Raw genomic sequence first — 20,227 nt, 5'->3', positions numbered from 1 at the left:
TCCATTCAAAGGAGGGATCTGGTTGACTTCCTGGTTAAGAAAGCCAAATCCCCCATAATGGAGTAGAAGCAAGGACCGATCTAGATGGTTTGGAGATCGCTTAAACACCAGGGATTCCTGACGCTTGTTCCAATCCAGTTATTGTCAGTTATAAATAATTACTTGTCCCCTCCCAATGGAGGAAACGTGTATGAGATCGAGTCGCGTTTTTCAGACAGGACCAGCTGCTCTTTGTCAAGATAGGCATATTGCCGTTGACCTATATAATTATGTCGTCACTAAGGACGTTAGGGAATAGCAGTGATTTGATAAATTAGAGACGTGCGGGGCTGTCAGATCGTATCCAGGCGCCGGTTACCGATCATCTAATCATCAGTAAATGGGCATCTGACACAAGAAGTGGACGGGCGGCGTCACCGGTCAACTGCCGATCTCCTGGTCCAAAGCGCCTGTCACCGATAACTGGCACCAGGCCACGCTCGTAAATTAGTCAGACACCTGGGTTCGATCGTCGGTTGGTGACAGGGATCGTGTCGATATCTTCCTCCTTTTCTTTATGTTACCGTCAAATCTCTTTGGGGATAGGATGTCGAATTTCGCTGACTCATCTGGGAAATGGTATCGGATCGGTATTCCCGTTTCCATATGTTATCATTTTATTCCCATTGAATATGATGGCCCAGCTTTCCCGATAGTCTTATTTCCACCCACCCCCATAACATCATCGATGTCCTTGCTTTGTTTGCAAGGCATTACTCACGTGATGAGCTGGGGACGTATTCAATCCCCTCAGACCTCGTCCAAAAGAAAAGGAGGAGAGCTGCCTGTTTTTCCCCCAAGACTTTCGAAGAAATCAGCCATCCTATTCATCGTCAAGGAGGACATCTAATAGGGTTTGCCCCATTATCTCATATGAGCGGTTACGGGACGAAGCAAACCCTAATTCGACGTTTCCTTTCCAAAAGATATAACATGGAGGACAGTTCTGCCTCGCCTCGGAAGCGAATTCAGGACGATGACGCCCTTTCCATGTTGGTGGAGTCAAATGAACCTCCAGAACAGCCGCTTATGGCAGAACCTTCCCCTCTGTTCTGTTCAACTGTTCCGTTCAACCTGTCGGGTCAAGTGTTTATGGAGGAGGAAAAGTCTGTACTTTTAACTGTACAGCAGCCAACCCATAGACTTATGCCCAGAGCCGGCGATGGAGGGGGGTTCAAAACTTGGCTAGACTGTTGCATCCTGTTCGGTAGTGTCCGCCTCTTCCCAGTGTCCAAATAGGTATTTTCATAGCTTTGTGTTTCATTGGTTTGGTGATGCGTGGGTCATTTCCACTTTAAAGGAGAGACACCTTTGCTTCTGAAAATCATCTTCTATGGACTTCCATTTTCTTTCACTGGTTGAGACTGGTTTATTTAAGGATAATATATACACCCTTCTGCAAAATAGAGCAGTGGAAAGGATGGATAACGATTAAACTCCAGTTTTCTCTTCCCGGATCTTTTAGGTTTTGAAAAAGGGCTGAATGTTTGGACTTTCTACCTCAAGCAAATTTATTTGGTAAGAACGCTTCTGTATGGAGGCTACTGTCTTGGTTAGGAACGTCATAGAGTCCATACGACTGGGTGGTCTCTAAAGACCTGCAGGATAAATAGCTTCACATACCCATTTTCGCAAAATACGGGAAATACTTCAATGTTATCTCGGCCAGGAGGTATTTTAATTTTGGGTTTTTCCGTTCGTCATCACCTTCTCCCCAGAACCTTTACCAAGGTGATAGAGATAATAGCGGCTGACTTTAAACATCCCCCACCTACCAGATCGCGACGACTGGTTGATACACAATATCCTCAGAAATACTCCCCAGAAGGACATATCCACAGCTGGTCTCTAGTCTAATCCTCAGCATAGAGACATCAGATCACATCCCATTTCATGACTTCATATGCACCAAGCAATATATCAGCTTACTGTAGTGAAGATTCATACATTCATATTGCATATATAGGTGCATTGCTTTGTTTTTGTTTGTCGCCATCAGACTCCCGTCTAACGGGGGTGGGGGTGGGGTTGAGTCTTTGCCATATTTACTATTAATATATTCCTGCTTGTGAAGTATATCATTTTGGGTGGTGAAACTAATATTAATTAAACAATACTTGCCTGCTGCTGTCGCAAAGATTCGTCTCTCGCACCACATGCTGATGTACTCTTAATACATACCCTTGGTTTGATATAAGATGCAATTATAGTCACAGAACTTTTGTGTTTGGCTTTACTTGAATAAGTCTCTTTGACTGCACAATTTCAATGACGTAAAGTTGTTCCATCTTTCATATCAGATGGGGGGGGGGGTGAGCTTCAGCACAAGAAGTTTTAAGAATACAGTGGTATGGTACATGGATTGCCCATTAAGGGTCTACTTAAGGATAATTTATTACTTTTGCAGCTCATTACAAAATGGCTAGCTGAAGTTCAGCTAACGAGTTTTCTTATGCAATTAAAAATAAGAACGAATAAACAAACTGTGATCGCTATCGGGTGATTTTGCTTTTTGGACAAAACTATTGCATAGACTATAGAAAGATTATATACGGAGCAGATAATCTTATTCCATATACAAGTAAATCTCACTGTTGTGGTACTTTTCAACAGTTTTGGACTCGAACTTTCGGAGTCAACGAAGTTTGCATCAAGTTTTTATCAAGTGTTTGAATCATAATCCCGTGACATTTTGCAATAATTGTTTAATGTTGGAACGTATCACATGAATCAGACAGTCTCTTGTCGTTTTTCAAATTAAAGGATACATGCAATGGGAGTTCTATCAGCACTCTGCCTGATGTGTACATGCAAACTGTGCGTGTCGCCACATATGATTTTACAAATCTTGCTTTTAGTGGAATACAAAGATAACATTTGCATTAGACGAGACTATATTTGTGACGGATTTAATATTAAATTCAATATTAGCATTTGCTTTGATTGCCTTAAAACAGTTTCGGCTAAATTTCGAGAAGATGATTGACTTAAGTGACAGCAATAATAAGTATTTTGATGGGAAACAGACCATCGTAAACATACTCTCAGCCAAATCGATTCCTTAAAAATGAAGCAAACATTCCTAATGCAATTTTCATGTTAATAGTCCTGGGAATTATTATAACATTAAAGTAGACCAGATTCTTTTACTTGTTTGGTTTTTATAAACGAGTAGACTGTTAAAAATCTGAGTTATGATACAAATTGGATTTTCATCCAGGTTACTTGGCATTTTAATGTCAGAAATGTGGAGGGAACACTATAAACAAACCTTACACTGTATTCCGTGTTGACATGTGAAGACCACGACGCAGTCTAAACTAAATAACACTTATGTCGACAATGAGTATCCCATTAGAGGTATGGAGAAAATCTTCAATGATGAAACCTCGATACTTTTGTTGAACAATACGCTGCTCTTGTACAGGTCTCGCTTACCAAATTCCCCAAATCGAGCGCTAAATTTAGTGCAGACTTTGAATGTTAAATATTATCGAATGCATTGCTTCATTTGACATGGGCACGGTTTGTAGCTTGAGTAACCTTGACCTTTTCCGTCAAGCCAGGAACAAAACCTCATGTGTAAGGCGGATTTAATTTCCGTCTTGGGTGAGGGTAGGTGGGAAACAGCACACAATTCACACATGCATATATATATATATATGTGTGTGTGTGTGTGTGTGTGTGTGTGTGTATGTTCGATTAAAATTCAGAGTCGAATAGCTTGACATACTGATTTTTGTCTACTTTGAAAATTCCAGTAACTGGACACACTGATCAATATCCACATCGTATAGTCCAGTAAATGGAGTACTGGTCTTTATTCTCTTCTTATAGTCCAATAGCTGGACACACTGGTCCTTATTTACACTGTATAGTCCAATAGCTGGATACTCTGAGCAATATCCCCTTTATTATATAGTCCAATAGCTGGATACAATGAGCAATATATATTTCTTATAGTCAGATAAGTGGACACACTGATTCTTATCCCGTTCTTCTTGTCCATTAAGTTGACTATTATTTCCTTCATATAGTCCTAAAGGCTGACATACTGGTGCTTATGCTTTTATAGTCATAAAAGCTGACATACTGGTCTTTATGATCTTAGTATAGTCATAACAGCTGACATACTGGTGTTTATGCTCTTATAGTCATAACAGCTAACATACTGGTCTTTATGCTCTTAGTATAGTCATAACGGCTGACATACTGGTGTTTATGCTCTTCTACTAGTCTGTAAGGTTGACGTACTTGTTGTTTTGTTCTTCTTATAGACCTAAAGACTGACATGCTGGTCTTTATGTTCTTTGTTTAGTCATAAAGGCTGACATACTTGTTTTTATGCTCTCCATATAGTCCAAAAGGCTGGCATACTGGTCTTTATGCTCTTCATATAGTCCAAAAAGGCTGACATACTGGTCTTTATGCTTCGTATAGTCCAAAAGGCTGACATACTGGTCTTTATGCTCTTCGTATAGTCCAAAAGGCTGACATACTGGTTTTTATGCTCTTCGTATAGTCCAAAAGGCTGGCATACTGGTCTTTATGCTCTTCGTATAGTCCAAAAGGCTGACATACTGGTCTTTATGCTCTTCGTATAGTCCAAAAGGCTGGCATACTGGTCTTTATGCTCTTCGTATAGTCCAAAAGGCTGACATACTGGTCGTTATGCTCTTCTTATAGACCTAAAGGCTGATATACCGATCATTATGCTCTTCTTATCGTCCAGAGAGTGGACACACTGATCACTATCTCCTCTGAGAGTCTTAACGTCGCCCTATTAGTACGAAGGGTGGTTAATTGGGTTTGGCTGGCGTTATCTAGAGGGTGACCTCCCTCGATATTATAGCCCGGCGGAAGTGAAAGAAAAATGGAATTTCAAGAGAGAACTGAGCGAGAATACTGGGGAGAAATAAAGCAACACGAACCCCCTTTGACAAGAAAATAACAAATTTAATTAGAAGAAATTAATAGTGGTAACTCCAATCCAAGTTAGATTATATCAATAGAATTTAACAGGTTGTCTAATTTGGATTTATTTCATCATCATAACGAGAGGTGAAAAGAGCGCAATGTCCACAATTGATTGCATCACATTCCTTCCCTTTGACCGTATATCAACATCTCCTAGTTCATCTTTCCTACGTTCTATGCTTTGCCACTTCATGAACTTCCTGGTCATTTTATTCTGATCACGTCCTTCTTTTCTTCCCCGGATCCCTGTCTCTAAAATGTCTCGTCTTTCTCGCAGAAAGCTGTTCCTTAAAGGACAAAGTTACCCCATAATTATGTATACCCCATTCTCTAGAGGTACATACAATTCACTTACATTATTCAGAGCATGTTGCTATCCACACACTGCGTAAATTCTGACTTAATACGGTTGACATTGACCTTGCTTTTCAGCGGCAAGTCTTAAATTACCGTATTGTTTTACATATGATACTACATGTTCGATTACTATTGCATGAAATTTACAAAATGTAACTCACGGCAATCCTTAACCTACAGGATTATCCAAGCATTACAAAATCAGATATAATTAGGTAAGTGTCGTTAACTCTGATCTGTATCGTCCTAACAAACAAAAGGACGTTATTTCATATAACTCTATGAAGTCCTACACATATGACAGTTTGGATCCTATGCAGTCAATTCTACCAATGAACTAATACTGTAAATTGCATAACAATTCTAGCACCAAAACATTCCATGAAATTGAGTAAAATAAATTGCATAATAACTGTAGCATTAACACATTTCCATGAATTGAATAAACGATACATAATGTGGAAATCTGGTCAGAGCAAACACATTTGCATAAAACAAACAATCAAATAATAGAATATTACGTGAAACTAAAACTGCATACCTTATTGCTGTTCTATTTCAGAACGTGTGCGTCCTAGCACTAAACATGCCTTTCTGTTTACAAGACGAGCACCTGGTCCCTTTCTTGTTTAACAAGGAAAGCACTAATCTCTATGCTTCCCACGGCGTCGACTAAGTTTCCTCTTCTAGAAAATTTTCAGACTAAAGAATTTCGACTAAGGCCGTCACTTTAAAGTCTAGTTGCACTAAAGTGTACGCCTTAATTTATTCTGCCCAATCGTAGGCAGCGGTCCCTAATTTTTCCCGAAGAAATATTTTCATCTGGTTTAGACAGCTCGGAATCTGTGAATAGTGTGTGACGGTTTCCTTTTAAAAATGATAAGTGGACATGGGATCCTACCAAGCGGTTAGGGTTGATAGCTCAAATGCTTACTTTCTAAGGACCGTGTTGAGATACCCCGGTCAATTTCACTGGGTCGGAATTCTGTCCCTTTAAAGTGTACACTGGCATGTGGGAGATGAACGGAGAAAGGTCGAAATGACCCTTAACAAAGACTTTTATGGCTTAAATGCGATAAAAATTGTAATGCTTAATGCATTCAACCTTCATATTTTCTGTAATTCAAAATTCTACACTTCAGAGAGTCAATAAGTGAAATCATTGATCCTTATACCATTATTTTAGTTCAGTAAGTTGACACACTGATCAGTATCTTCCTCTAGACAGTTAAGATGACACACTAGTCCTTAAACTGTACTTACTGTCCATACGTGGATAAGATGATCTTTATCCTCTTCTTACTGGCTAGTAAGTGGACACATCACTATCCCCTTACAGTCCAATCACTTGAAACACGGGTCTTTAATTTCGTACCGGCCAATAAATTAATACATTGGTTCTAATCCTCATTCTTCAGTCCAGTAAGCTGACACACTGGTCTTTTTCCTCATTCTGTACTTCAGTAAGCTGACACACCGGTCCGTATCCTCCTCCTATAGTCCAGTAAGTTTATACACACTAAGTTTATATGGTCCGGGTCCTCTTCGTATGGACTGGCAAGTTGGCATAATGATCTGTATTCTCTTTATATACGCCAAAAAGTTGACAAACATTTTTATTATTTTCTCATTTGGTTGTCTTATTCATATTTAGTCTTTAGAACATGGCAATGATTTGTATTTAATAGTTCGTACATGTTTTTATTGGTGAGATTATAAGCATTTGTAGCCGCTTAAAATAACTCTTAAATATAACCGATATCATGTATGTTGTTCCATCCATTTTTACGTATATTTTATTTAATTTACATTTGATTTAACTTGAGTTTGATTTGATTTTTTGTGGGTTTCGGGGTCTTTGTAATGTAATTTTGTTTACTGGGAATTTGCTATTTTCCAGAAAATTCAGTTTGACCTTAGTTTTCCTTAAATACCTAATAATAGAAACACTTGTTTGTATTTTTGACATAGTTCCTGGTCTTGATTGAGGGTCAAGTAAACAACTTTTTCTAGGAGTAAATTGATTGGTTCTTATCAAGGACATACAGGAGCTATAAGACTTTTACATGTAAACATGATCACGTCATCCTCTCTTTCCCAATTAGGCATTTTCGAAATTGCGAAATATTTACTATTAATAGTGATGTTGAGAGAGAGAGAGAGAGAGAATTTAAACACTTGATGTCAAGTTGTTTTCTTCTGTTGATACAAGTATTGAAGGTTTTTGAGTTTTTGAGTTATATGTTAAATTTTCTTCTGATTATTTGGACTCTAGAAGATTAATTCGTTTCTCTGGAAACATTTTATTCATATAGAACTCGTTAACAAGAAAATCTTGAAAATTTACTTTGGATTTCCAAAACCAGAGGATAAATTATTGTGAGGAACTGTACAAGGAACTGTAGACTTCAACCGAGTACAGGCTACAGCATACGTCATCAACTTCCATTTTGGATTCCTCGTCCGGACTCGAACTTGGAATCATAGATCATTTCAATATTAGGACTAAAAAACATTTATTCGTGGATTATTCTTGGATTATTTTTTGATCTGATTCTTAACCCTTTAAGGTTTTTTTTTCTTCATATTTACAGTATATTTCCAGGGAAATAAATTATTTTTTATATTTTTCAAAGCTTGTTGTTTTCACTTTTTCTTGTGTTACTATTAATTGGAGCATAAACACGTAACACAAAAAGTAAACAACTTTTGTATTTTATTCTTAAAGTAAAATGATTGGTTCTTGTCAGGGCCATGCTGAGAGTACGTGATGTAAACATGATCATGTGACCCTCCTACGGGCACTCATTCTGCGCTTCAAAATTACTGTATAACCGTTGTTTTAGAAAAATAATCTCGGTCTGGGTTTAAAACACTTCAAGTCTTTTCCTTCTGTTCTGTCAGTTTCGATTTATTTTAATGTTTATTCAAATTATTTGGATTCAAAAGGATTCTTTTTTCCTGGAAATATATGTTTGTTAATACAAAATTCTTGAGCGAAGACATTTCTTAAAAATTGTATTCGGATTTCCAACACCGGAGTGTTTTTTCTTGTGTTTCCACAAGGAACTGTAGACAGCAACACTGTACCGGATACAGCATACTTCATCGCCTTCCATTTTGGATTCTTCGTCGTGACTCGAACTTGAATTCATTTGAAAATTTCATTTTTCGGACTTCAAAAATTTTATTCGTGGATTATTCTTGGATTATTTTTGGATTTGATTCTTAAAACCTAAGTTCATATTTTGTCAATTTTACAGTATTTCAGGTAGGTCAATAATATGTAAATCAAGTTATTTATCGGCTTTATACACTGTCTAGTCGGCTTTCGTCTAATATTACATCAGCTTACGGTACAGTCATTGCTACTTTATGTTTCTTGTCCTTTAGAAAGTCGTATCTCCATCTTAAAATGTTTCCTCCCATCAGATATACGTTTGGATTTTTAATTTATTATAGTGTTATGTAATGCACAGTTCTCAATACATTTCTAAATGCCAATACCAGTATGTCTTGATGAATTTCCGGATCACGAGTTTATCGTTAGCAGCAATATCTAACATGTTACATACTTGGATAGACTTTCCTTATGCAGCCATTAGTACATCATTGATTAATCTACTGTATATGCTTCAACATTTTGTGTGTATTAACGTGTGCATAAAGTTTCCATATAATGAAATGACGTAACATGGATATATATTTACCCTCTCTCTCTCTCTCTGTCTCTCTCTCTCTCTCTCTCTCTCTCTCTCTCTCTCTCTCTCTATATATATATATATATATATATATATATATATATATATATATATATATATATATATATATATATATATATATATATATGCATAATAAGATAATAAGAATAACTAAACTGAGCCTTTTCTGGTTTTAGACCGGGCCTTAACACTGCCTTAAACATGAATATAGGTTTTTGCTCTTCCCTCATAAGAAGTTTTTTTTTTTATGGACATTGATATCAAATCTCTTATAGATACTCCAGTGTTCCTTCATTTTCAATATGAACACATAGTATAGCTAGATCTTTGAAACATATTTTGTATGTACCGTGTCCTAGATAGGATCTTGAATAACATCTTGTGTCCAATTCCATCTTTTCTAACAGGTGGCACACTTTACAGAACATATGCTTGCATACCAGTGTGAAAATTCAGGCAATGGACATTGAGAAATTCAAAGACTTGAATAAATAGAAAATAAAATAAACAAATACAATGCACTTTACCTCTCTTTAACTGTTTGTACAATTGTCAGACGTTTCTTATTTATATTTTCTACCTCCTTAGATGGATTTTGGTATGACAATAAAAGGCGATTTATTTGAGATATACCAAATCTTTTTTGTCGCAGTCATCCTTCGAGATGGAGTTAAACCTTATTCCACTCAATTGGCAGATTCTTAATTTCCCGAAGTTTTGATGGTGTTTGCGTTTGCGTGCGTGATTTAGATCGTTATGGTATTTTTTTAACAATTTGTCAGTCTTATCGCTATGATGTCTGCAGTTTGACAGTTTATAGTGATGTCTGTCACTGAGGCATTATGTCACAGACATGTGACATCATGTCCCATCCAGTCACATTATCCTAACACCAGACCGACCAGTCTTAACACTAATCATGAAATGCTTCGCGCCCAGAGTGACAGCCAACAGTACCATTTTTTTTATTTTATAAGTCTTTGATATTACTTGGATAGGTTTCAAATCAGCGACCTCCCGCTCTAACCACTTAAGCCACCAGAGCGGTCCTATTTGTGATGGATAATTAAAAAAAAATTGTAATTGTTTCCAAATTAGTTAAAAACTTTATACTGAACACAAAAATCCAGCACGTTCCCCTCCAAATGATTTGATGGACAGTATTGTCGGTAACTGTCCAACTTCCCAGCCAAACTGTCTTGTTTTATTTCCATATTTATACTAAGACCAAGCTTTTTCCTTCTTCAATTTTTTTTAAAGACAAGAAAAACGGAAATATTCACGTAAACGATGTATAGCATACATTAGAGATTTCTCTGCACCCATCAAGAGCAAGCGACGGATCATCGGCATATTGGTCTATAGTAGTTATGTTTATTCCATTAATATTTCAATTAATTCTTTTCACTACGGCTAAAATATCTGCCCACAGATTGTATCCACGTGTCTAAACCCTCCTTTCATACCAAACCAATCAGAGATTTTTCCTTTAATAATTACGTAAGATTTGATGCCTCAATTAAAAAACAAGGGTTATCTTGTTTAGTATAAAATCTTCAAAATTGAAATGAACCAAAGAAAAAATAGTTTTGGTAAACTATTTTAATTTTTACAAGAGAATGATTGGTCCCTACGACGGTTCAACATTTAAATTTTCAATGATTATAAATAAATGTTCTGAAACCAGAACAATTGCCCGTCGTATGCTGCTGTACCATGTTACCTTTCCTCTGGATATATCTATGGATCCGTCCATCATGTTCTCTCCATACATCAACCAAATGAAATTGTATGTATGTATGTATGTATGTATGTAGGTAGGTAGGTAGGTAGGTAGGTAGATAGGTAGATAGATAGATAGATATATTGACATCTCGGTTTATTTGTTTTACCTCGGGATAAAATCAGGAATGCGTCTGTGTGTGTTGGCATCCGTTAGTCTCGAGAGACGATGGAACTGCGCCCATGAGAGATGTCCCAGTTGGTGGTTGTGCAGCGTCTGCCGTGGCTAAGTAGTCCAATGCGGGAGTGGCAGTCCCTGCTGCACTTGCTGCACTTGAAGTTTGTGACAGGTGTTGGTTGAAGCTGCTTCTTCTTCCTCTGCGATCGTCTTTCATCAGCTAGCAAGCGTTGCTTGTCCTCTCCGGCTTTCAGACCAGTGATCAAAGCATGTCGCCAGCTTGATCTGTCTAGAGCGAGCTCTTCCCAGGTGTTGACATCAATATCAAGGGCTTTCATGCCGTGCTTACAGACATCCTTGAAGCGGAGATATGGCCGTCCGATCGACCTTTTGCCAGAGGCGAGTTCTGAATAAAGAATGTCTTTGGGGATCCGTCCATCATCCATCCGACGTACATGGCCCAGCCATCTGATGCGGCGTTGGCGGAGGAGTGTGATTATGTTGGGAATCTTGGCACGCTCGAGCACCTCGTTGTTTGTTACTCGATCGCTCCAGGTGATCCCGAGTATGCGTCAGAGCCATCGCATGTGAAAGGCGCTCAGTCTTTTCTCTTGTGAGGTATACATAGTCCAGGTTTCACTGGCATACATGAGATTGCTTAGCACGCATGCACGGTACACGGTGATCTTAGTGTTCATGGTCAGCATGCTGTTGTTCCACACTCTCTGCGACAACCTGGAGAGAGTTGTTGATGCCTTTCCGATCCGCTTGTTGAGCTGAGCATCGAGCGAGAGGTTGTTGGTGATGGTAGAGCCGAGATACATGAACTGACTCACCTCCTCAAGTTCGTAGTTGTTGATGATGATGCTTGGGGGGTTCGTGTCCTGAACCATCACGTTTGTTTTCTTTAGGCTTATGGCTAACCCAAATTCATCACATGCTTTAGCAAAGCGGGCCATCAGGCGCTGAAGCTCAGCTTCTGTGTGGGTGGCTAGAGCAGCATCGTCTGCGAAGAGCATGTCCCTGATGGTTACTTCACGCACTTTGCTCTTTGCCTTCAGTCATGCCAGGTTGAACAGTCTGCCGTCTGATCGTGTGTGCAGGTAAATCCCTTCTGTGGACGTCCCAAAGGCGTGCTTGAGCAGGACTGCGAAGAAGATGCCGAAGAGCGTGGGGGCAAGGACACAGCCCTGTTTAACTCCACTGCGGATGTCAAAGGGGTCGGATGTTGAGCCATCGTACTGCACTGTGCCTTTCATGTCATCGTGGAAGGACTGGATCATGCTTAACAGCTTTTGGAGGGCAACCAATTTTCGCCAGGATTGTGAAGAGTCCGTCTCTGCTGACCAGATCGAATGCCTTGGTGAGGTCTATAAAGGCCAGGAAGAGGGGTATGTGTTGTTCTCTGCATTTTTCCTGCAGATACCTGACAGAGAAGATCATGTCGATTGTGGACCTCTCTGCGCGGAACCCGCACTGCGACTCTGGGTGAACTCTGTCAGCAAGCGTCTGCAGTCTGTTCAGGATGACGCGTGCGAAAACTTTACCCACGATGCTGAGAAGTGATATGCCCCTGTAGTTGTTGCAGTCACTTCTGTTGCCCTTGTTCTTGTACAGGGTTATGATGTTAGCATCTCTCATGTCCTGAGGCACTGCCCCTCGTCCCAGCACTGGCAGAGGAGGTCGTGCAGGTGTGTGAGAAGCACGCTACATCCACACTTGATGAGTTCTGCTGTGATGCCATCCTTCCCTGGGGCTTTACCTAGGGACAGTTTCTCTAAGGCCTTCTTTAGTTCGTCTACAGTAGGTTTCTCGTCCAGTTCGGCCATGAGAGGGAGGTTTTCAATGGCGTTGAGGGCATCATTGTTCACGTGGTTCTCTTTGGAGTACAGTTCGGAGTAGTATTCCACCCAACGCTCCATCTGCTTGCCCTTGTTGTGGATGGTATCGTCTGTGGCAGACTTCAGTGGTGCTGACAGTTTCTTCGTGGGACCCATTGCTTTCTTTATGCCATTGTACATGCCTCTGATGTTTCCAATATCTGCTGCTGACTGGATACTCTGACAGAGCTGAAGCCAGTATTCATTGGCACACTGCCTTGCTAATCTCTGCACTTTGCTTCTGGTAGACCTGTATGCCTATAGTGTCTTCTGACAGGGGGATCGCTTATATTGCAGGTGAGCACTGCGACGCTCTTATATGGCTGGCATGAGTGTGGCAGAGTTAGCCTCAAACCAGTCATTGTTCTTTGATTGCTTCTTACCAAAGATCCGTGTGGCTGTGCTGTATACAGTCTCTCTGATGTAATCCCATCTTTCTTTAGCACTGCCGTTGGGGGGTTCTGAGTCAAACGTCTTGGAAAGAGCATATGTGAATTCCTCAGCCTTGTCTGGATATGATGTCTTGCTCACATCAATGCGTGGTTGACCCTCTTGCCTAGAGCGGTGAATCTTCTTTGGCTGAAGCTTCATTTTGCAGCACACCAGCGAGTGGTCGGTGTCGCAGTCAGCGCTGTGGAAGGTACGGGTAAGATGCACACCCTTCATGGCTGACCGTCTTGTAATGATCAAGTCCAGCTGGTGCCAGTGTTTAGACCGGGGATGCCTCAAGACACTTTGTGCTGTGGCTTTGTCTGAAAGAATGAATTGGTGATGCTGAGTTCGTGGTACGAGCACATCTCTAGAAGGCGCTGCCCATTCTCATTCATCTTCCCAACGCCAAACTTGCCAAGACAGGAGGGCCAAGAGTCATGATCGGCACCCACCCTAGCAGTGAAGTCGCCCAGCAAAATCAAGTTCTCTTCCTTGGGAATTTTGTCGATGAGCGAGTTTAACTCTTCATAAAACTCATCCTTGGTATCTGTGGCGGATCTTAGTGTGGGAGCGTAAAAACTGATCAGGTTGACAGGCCCGTTTGTGGTGTGGAGGCGGAGGGATAGCAGTCTTTCATTTCCTTGTTGGCAAGGTTCTATCATTCCCAGCAGAGTGTTCCTGACAGCGAATCCAACACCAAACTCTCTGGCTTCATCTGCACTCTTTCCTTGCCAGAAGAATGTGTAGTTCTTTTCTCTGAGGGACCCAGAATCTGATAGTCGTGTCTCCTGAAGTGAGGCGATGTCAACCTGGAGCCTTGCAAGTTCGTCGTTGATGACTGAAGTCTTACGAACATCACTGATTGTCTGGAGATCATCTGAAAGCCCAGTCAGCATGGTCCGGACATTCCAGGTACCTAGTTTGAGGATTGAAGTCTTCTTTTTTATTTTTATTTTGTTATTTCTTGGTGCAGTAGTTGCAGTCCGCTTGTCAGGTACTCGCGTACCTTAAGCCTTACGCACCCAGCAAGGCAGGCGAACTGTGGCGGGACGGCACCTTACTGGCTGGGGGCTGCCCAGTTTGAGGCGGCCGGTAGCTGTCCAGTGAAACATGTTGGTCTCTCCCACCGTCAGAAGCAACCCCTAGCGTCTGGCTCTACGCCAATTGAGCGGTGATTTTTAACCGGTAAACTGCTGCTTCCCGTGTTGTGTCGACGCTATGGAGCGAAGCTAGACGCATTGGGTTTCAAGGGCTGTCATCGCCGGGGGCGGTTGTGGGAGATAAGCACCCACTTCCCTTGGAAATCTCCCAATGGCTTGCGTCTGATAGAGCCTCTGACAACCAAATCCAGCTCCAGGCCTTCACGAGTGGCGGAACCTGTTTAAACTGACTGGAGAAGGGATGACAGGCGAGCTTCTGGCGCCTCAAAACCAGATGCTTCGGGCAGATGGGGCTCGTTAACCTTGGGTGGTCGCCCATCTAGGAGAAAGTAAACTCCGATTTCAAACCTTCGCTGCCTTCCGACTATACCCTCTCAGAGGAAAGGCTAAGGGAGTAAACCCCAACCGAAAATCCGGAGTCGGAGTCCCTAAGGCGACTTGGCATTGATTTCAATGTCATCTCGGCAACTCCTGCGACGCAGCTGGTGCCATGACGTATCGGCTTGTCCTTTCCCTTGGATCCATCAGCTGCGTGGAGAGGGGGGATCAGGTGCATGGGCAACAGTTGATTCTCCATATCACCCTGCCCAGGCTTGCGCCCTGGAGAGGACACTCCAGCTTCGCTCCATAGCGTCGACACAACACGGGAAGCAGCAGTTTACCGGTTATAAGTAATGCGTCTAGTTGGTCAGTATATATTAATACGTGTAAATATTTGGTTTCCAGTGGTTATATCCATGATAATTTTATTGCCTGTATCCTGTTTGTTGTTGTTCGTATCCCCAGGTAGTCAGTATAAAATGTTCCCATTTTTAAATGAAGCTTATATCTTAAAAAGTATGTTGAACGATTCTTTTTAAATCTTTACAAAATTAAATACGTGTCTTCTTTTCTTGAGATACCCCAACCCCTGACAATTCATTGTTTCTTGATTTATTGGTCCATACGTGAAGTTTAGGGAAGTCGTATTCTACTCTTATTATTCCCGTTGTGCACGGACCATAAATAAAATTGTATGGGACTAATTTTGTAAATAAAACATACGTACTAATAACGTTCCGCAATAATGTTGTGTATTTTACAGTATCAAAAATACTGCTGTGACAGCTAGTTGTGATTTGGTATACAGATCCGAAAGGTGTCAGAGAAAAAGAATAAGAAAAACAGGAGCCGTATAATTTGGATATTGACGGGCATTGTCTTTAAACAAACATCCTAAAAGCAAAATTAAACAGAAGCTAAAAACATATAAACAGTGTAGCCCAAGTGCCTCGTTATAAAACATGTGACAGGTTTGTTGAGTTGGGCTTTGTAAAAACACGAGAGGAAAAAAGAGGAAAATCATTTTTAAGGCCATTAGTCTCGGACATAAAAAGTCTATAGTATTGTAATAAATATAGAGTATACGCTTTTTGCACGTACGTCTCGGTTTATAGCTTTTTTGCATTTATCTGATTACTTGTTGATAATGGGGTGTCGGTGTTGGGAAGATATTTCTGAACCGAGTAATTAGCCGTTGCCTAGGAACAGACATGCTAATATACAGCCTTCACGAGACTTTAGGACATCATTGATTAGTTTAGTAAAGTTTACCCTCCCTGATTTCTTAACATAGGAGTTATCTGAATATTTTTACCTACACATGTTGAGTAATTTGAATTAGGAATAGTTTTTTATATTGGACGCTTGTGTCGTGTTTTGTACTGGATTGCGTTAAGTACTAATATTCGGCTCAGTAAGGCTTACTAATAAGTCACACACATGTGAAACAATAGAAAACCATGCAAGTGTGAAATTAGTTTCAGGATGTCTGGTCATTTAGTGATTATGTTCGTGCGTTTAAAAGCCTATATGTCGACAACGACTGTTGGAAATAGGGTAAACAATCGGCCTCAAACCTCGATCACGACTGTTGGAAATAGGGTAAACAGTCGGCCTCAAACCTAGATCACGACAGTTGGAAATATGGTAAATAATCGGCCTCAAACCTCGATCACGACTGTTGGAAATAGTGTAAACAATCGGCCTCATGCCAAACTCACTAAAGTGTTTGGTTCGCTCTGTAGCAAGACCTTTTAATGTGGCAGTATAAATGTTATAATGTTAATGTATATAATATTATTTGTTGACCCAATATTTGTATCTATACGAAGTTGGTGACATAAATTTCAATGTGCAGACAATAAACATTTCAGTCCCAAATAGAGAAATGTGGCAAAACAGAATTAAGTCATGTGTTATCATAAAAGGGTAGTTACAGACCGTAAGAGTATTTCAGAATGCGTTTGACGATTTGCGATGCAGATTGCAACAACAAAAAACATGTTATATTAGGTGAAGCCTGAATAATCTACTGAAAATTGAGCTCGCCTTTATTTTCCGCGGACTGGTAGTCTAAATTCATTACTGTATTTTAACTTTGAAATATAAATAATCGTGGAATCAGGCAGATGGACTTGAATTTTTATGTATATATATATATATATATATATATATATATATATATATACGCGTTGTTTTTTCTGTAGAACTGTACCCTTCATCATGCAGCTAGACTTTATGGTATTATCATTTTGTTGAACAACGACACGTTCCCCGCGAACTTTAGCTGGATATGTTGGAGACGAGTATATTTATTTACCGACTTATAGTTATTACAATGTGAGCGTGAGAATTCAGGCGTTAATATGTTGTAGTACCGTTGGTGGTGGAATTCGGAAAACGTTTTGGAAACCATCGACTTCAGACAGCTATCTTGTAAACTAGTACTTACCGAAGAGGTTAGGTGAACCTGTCACAACAGAGGCAACACTACCATTATCTACAGCATTATGAAATTGGAATGCTGAGATCTGAATTGCGTTTTATGCTTACAGTCGGTTGCTGAATGTGTTTGTACACGTAACTTTGGAATAATCTTTTTACGCCATACAGGATCCGTATTTAGCTGTAATCTTAGTCTAATAAATGCCATATATTTAGTCTTTTATGTCGGAAGGTTTGTTTATTAAACTTTAAACGTCAACTGTTTAAGAATACAACGGCATAATGAAAATGAGTCATTAACATTGAATTGGTGCGGAAAAGATAGCGCGTACTCAGAGTACTGTTATGAGTCTTTAACTTTGAATTATTGTGGAAAACAATGCGTACTCGGAGTACTGTCATATCAGTCTTTAACACTGAATTCGTGTGGGGGAAAAAGTGAATTCTCGGGGTATTGTCATACGAGTCTTTAAATTTGAATTAGTGTGGAAAATAGCGCGTACTCGGATTAGTCATACATTTTGTGTGTGTGTGTGATTTGGATTTTTAACATAGCTATATCGCTACGATGTCTGCAGTCTCACAGTTTATAGTGATGTCTAGCACTGGGGCGGAGTGCTGTCATATGAGTCCTTAACATTTAATTAGTGGTGAAAATAGCGCATACTCGGAGTAGTTATAAAGTGTGTGTGTGTGTGTGTGTGTGTGTGTGATTTGGATTTTTAACGTAGCTTTAACAACTTTTCAGTCATATCGCTACGATGTCTGCAGATGGGGCATCATGCCGCAGACATGTAGCATGATGTCCCACCCAGTCACATTATCCTGACACCAGGCCTACCAGTCCTAACACTAACCTCTTAATGCTGAGCGCCAAGTGAGGCAGCTGTTAGTACCATTTTTGTAAGTCTTTGGTATGACTCGGCCGGCGGATCTTAAACCCACGACCTCCCGCATCCGAACAAACATGACGATTCAGTTCAGTGCAGATTTGTAAATGCAGCTTGATGAGAACATAACCCGAGTGTTATTATTCGCAAAAAGCGCATTCTGCAGATTTTTTCCTTTACTTTAAAATACTGTTTAAAAAAATTTCTTTCTTTCTTTTTTTTTTTGGGGGGGGGGGGAGTTATGCCCGGTTAGTAAAAGTCATTGCCGACAGTGCGTTATGTATAAAATTATAAAAGTAGAGATAAAAAATAACTCGAGTCACGTGGGAGACAGTCTTTTTCATTCAGTTTATTTAAGCATTCTTATAGAAACTGTTTATTTTTTCATTTGCTTGCTGACTGGACAGAGTCAAGATATAGATAAGCTGTCAGTGCGTCTTACTAACTTGACCTGTAATTGTTGGATCGATAAAGACGTGTGAGTAAAGTGTCACTTCAATATCTGGAGAAGATGTCAAGAAACTTAAAGAAAGCTACAACAACGGTTTCTAGAGTAGTTACCTGGAAAGGCCATTAGCTTGATTTGATCAACAAGTGTTGGATTAGCACGGAAACTTTGGCAGTGCTGCTGTTCAGCTTCCTCCCATTAGATACAAAAGCACGAACTCGTGACTTTCCTTCCTGTTCTCTGCACGTGACCTGACTGAATCAAGTTTATACTAACCTGTATTTACCGCGACTTTACCAGTTGGTCTTTATTGATACAAGAAAAAGATAATCATAACAATCTTGAACGGCAGACTGGCTACATAATAGTGACTTTTTGTTCTAAGTCAGTCTGAATAAAATTTGGAATTGATCATCATCGTGACTTTGAACTTTGATTTAGAACCCCCAGTTTGCTATTACCTTTGATGTCACTTAGCCAGCCTGCTATTATCTTTGATGTCACTTAGTTTGTTATTACCTTTGATGTCACTTAGCCAGCCTGCTATTATCTTTGATGTCACTTAGTTTGCTATTACCTCTGATGCCACTTAGCCAGCCTATCTCACAGCTTGTTGCTGTTACTTTTGAGGTATCTTAGCCAGCCTATGTAAATTGACAGCTCTATACGCCAAACGACGTTGAAAGATGACCTCGAACGGAATATGAACCTTTGTGTCAGCTGTCTCTCTTGATTCTCAGGAATGAAAGAAAACACGGTATCTACAAGTTGTACTTTGAATGCAGAGATAAGTGAAACACTGTAGTTCCCCTTAGGAATTTTCAGATCTGATACAGTTGTAAAGGACATGTATAAAACTATTGAGCAGCTGGTCGCTCTTGCCGCATTTAGTTTTAGATGTGAAACGTCTTTAATATTTTTCTTTGTGAAAAAACATGTACGTTTTAGTCTGTAAATCTAATGTTTGAAAGAAAAATAGTCAAACGCGTATTCGTAATGCTAAAATTGATTTCTGTTTCAGGGTTTTTACAGCATGTGAGACGACAAGACGACTACTTGTTGTTGATACATGTTCCCGAGGCTTATGACTTCTCTATGGCAAGTAAGTCAGTAGCGTGTAAGTTTATCATAGTTGTTGTTATTTTGAGTTCAACGTCATTTCTCAGTTCATGATAAGCTATACAAGGCGCCCGTACAACTGGTGGAGGAAGAACCAGGGGAAACCTCGGTAAGAACAACCGACTCACGGGAATCTATTGGCAGGCTTTCTCACATACATACATTGGCCGAGCCCGAGACTCGAACCCACGCATACAGGGATGAGATGGCAGTGATTGGTAACGACGAGCGCTTTAGACCAATCTTCTTTGCGGGGTCTCGATCAAAGTTAGATAAGCAAACCTTGCATAAATCAGTAAGAAGGGAGAAAACAGTTGGTATGTACAATTTGACATCGTTGGTAAGGGTGAAACTGCAACTGATATGACTGTTAGTAAAGGTTTTTTTTTTAACTAACAAGTTCCATCTATAATTCCCACCAGTCCTTTTGCGGCAAGCAGTGAACTTGATATTCATATGTGCCTCCGCTCGTCCGTCATACGTTTGTACTTTTCTGCCCAAACAGTGTGTGGAATTCCTGTTTTCAATGATACAGGG

The 20,227-nt window shown here is 40.0% G+C and overlaps 1 protein-coding gene across 3 annotated transcripts in view; it reads left to right on the top strand.

Annotated features, from left to right (window-relative positions):
- Positions 1-20,227, top strand: part of LOC149789034 (uncharacterized) — an 86,288-nt gene that overhangs the window by 47,468 nt on the left and 18,593 nt on the right. For 2 of the 3 annotated variants that reach the window (XM_089975210.1, XM_089975209.1), the window contains exon 2: positions 19,593-19,673. In XM_089975210.1, the coding sequence (XP_089831336.1) occupies positions 19,667-19,673 (7 nt within the window). In that variant the 5' untranslated portion in view covers positions 19,593-19,666. Of the gene's footprint in view, positions 1-19,592; positions 19,689-20,227 lie in introns of all 3 variants that reach the window. The other variant, XM_089975208.1, reaches the window with a different exon arrangement.

Source organism: Sinohyriopsis cumingii, chromosome 11 (assembly GCF_028554795.1).
Source record: "Sinohyriopsis cumingii isolate HCF-2022 chromosome 11, ASM2855479v2, whole genome shotgun sequence".
NCBI lineage: Eukaryota > Metazoa > Mollusca > Bivalvia > Unionida > Unionidae > Sinohyriopsis > Sinohyriopsis cumingii.
This window is presented reverse-complemented; position numbering and strand designations above follow the sequence as displayed.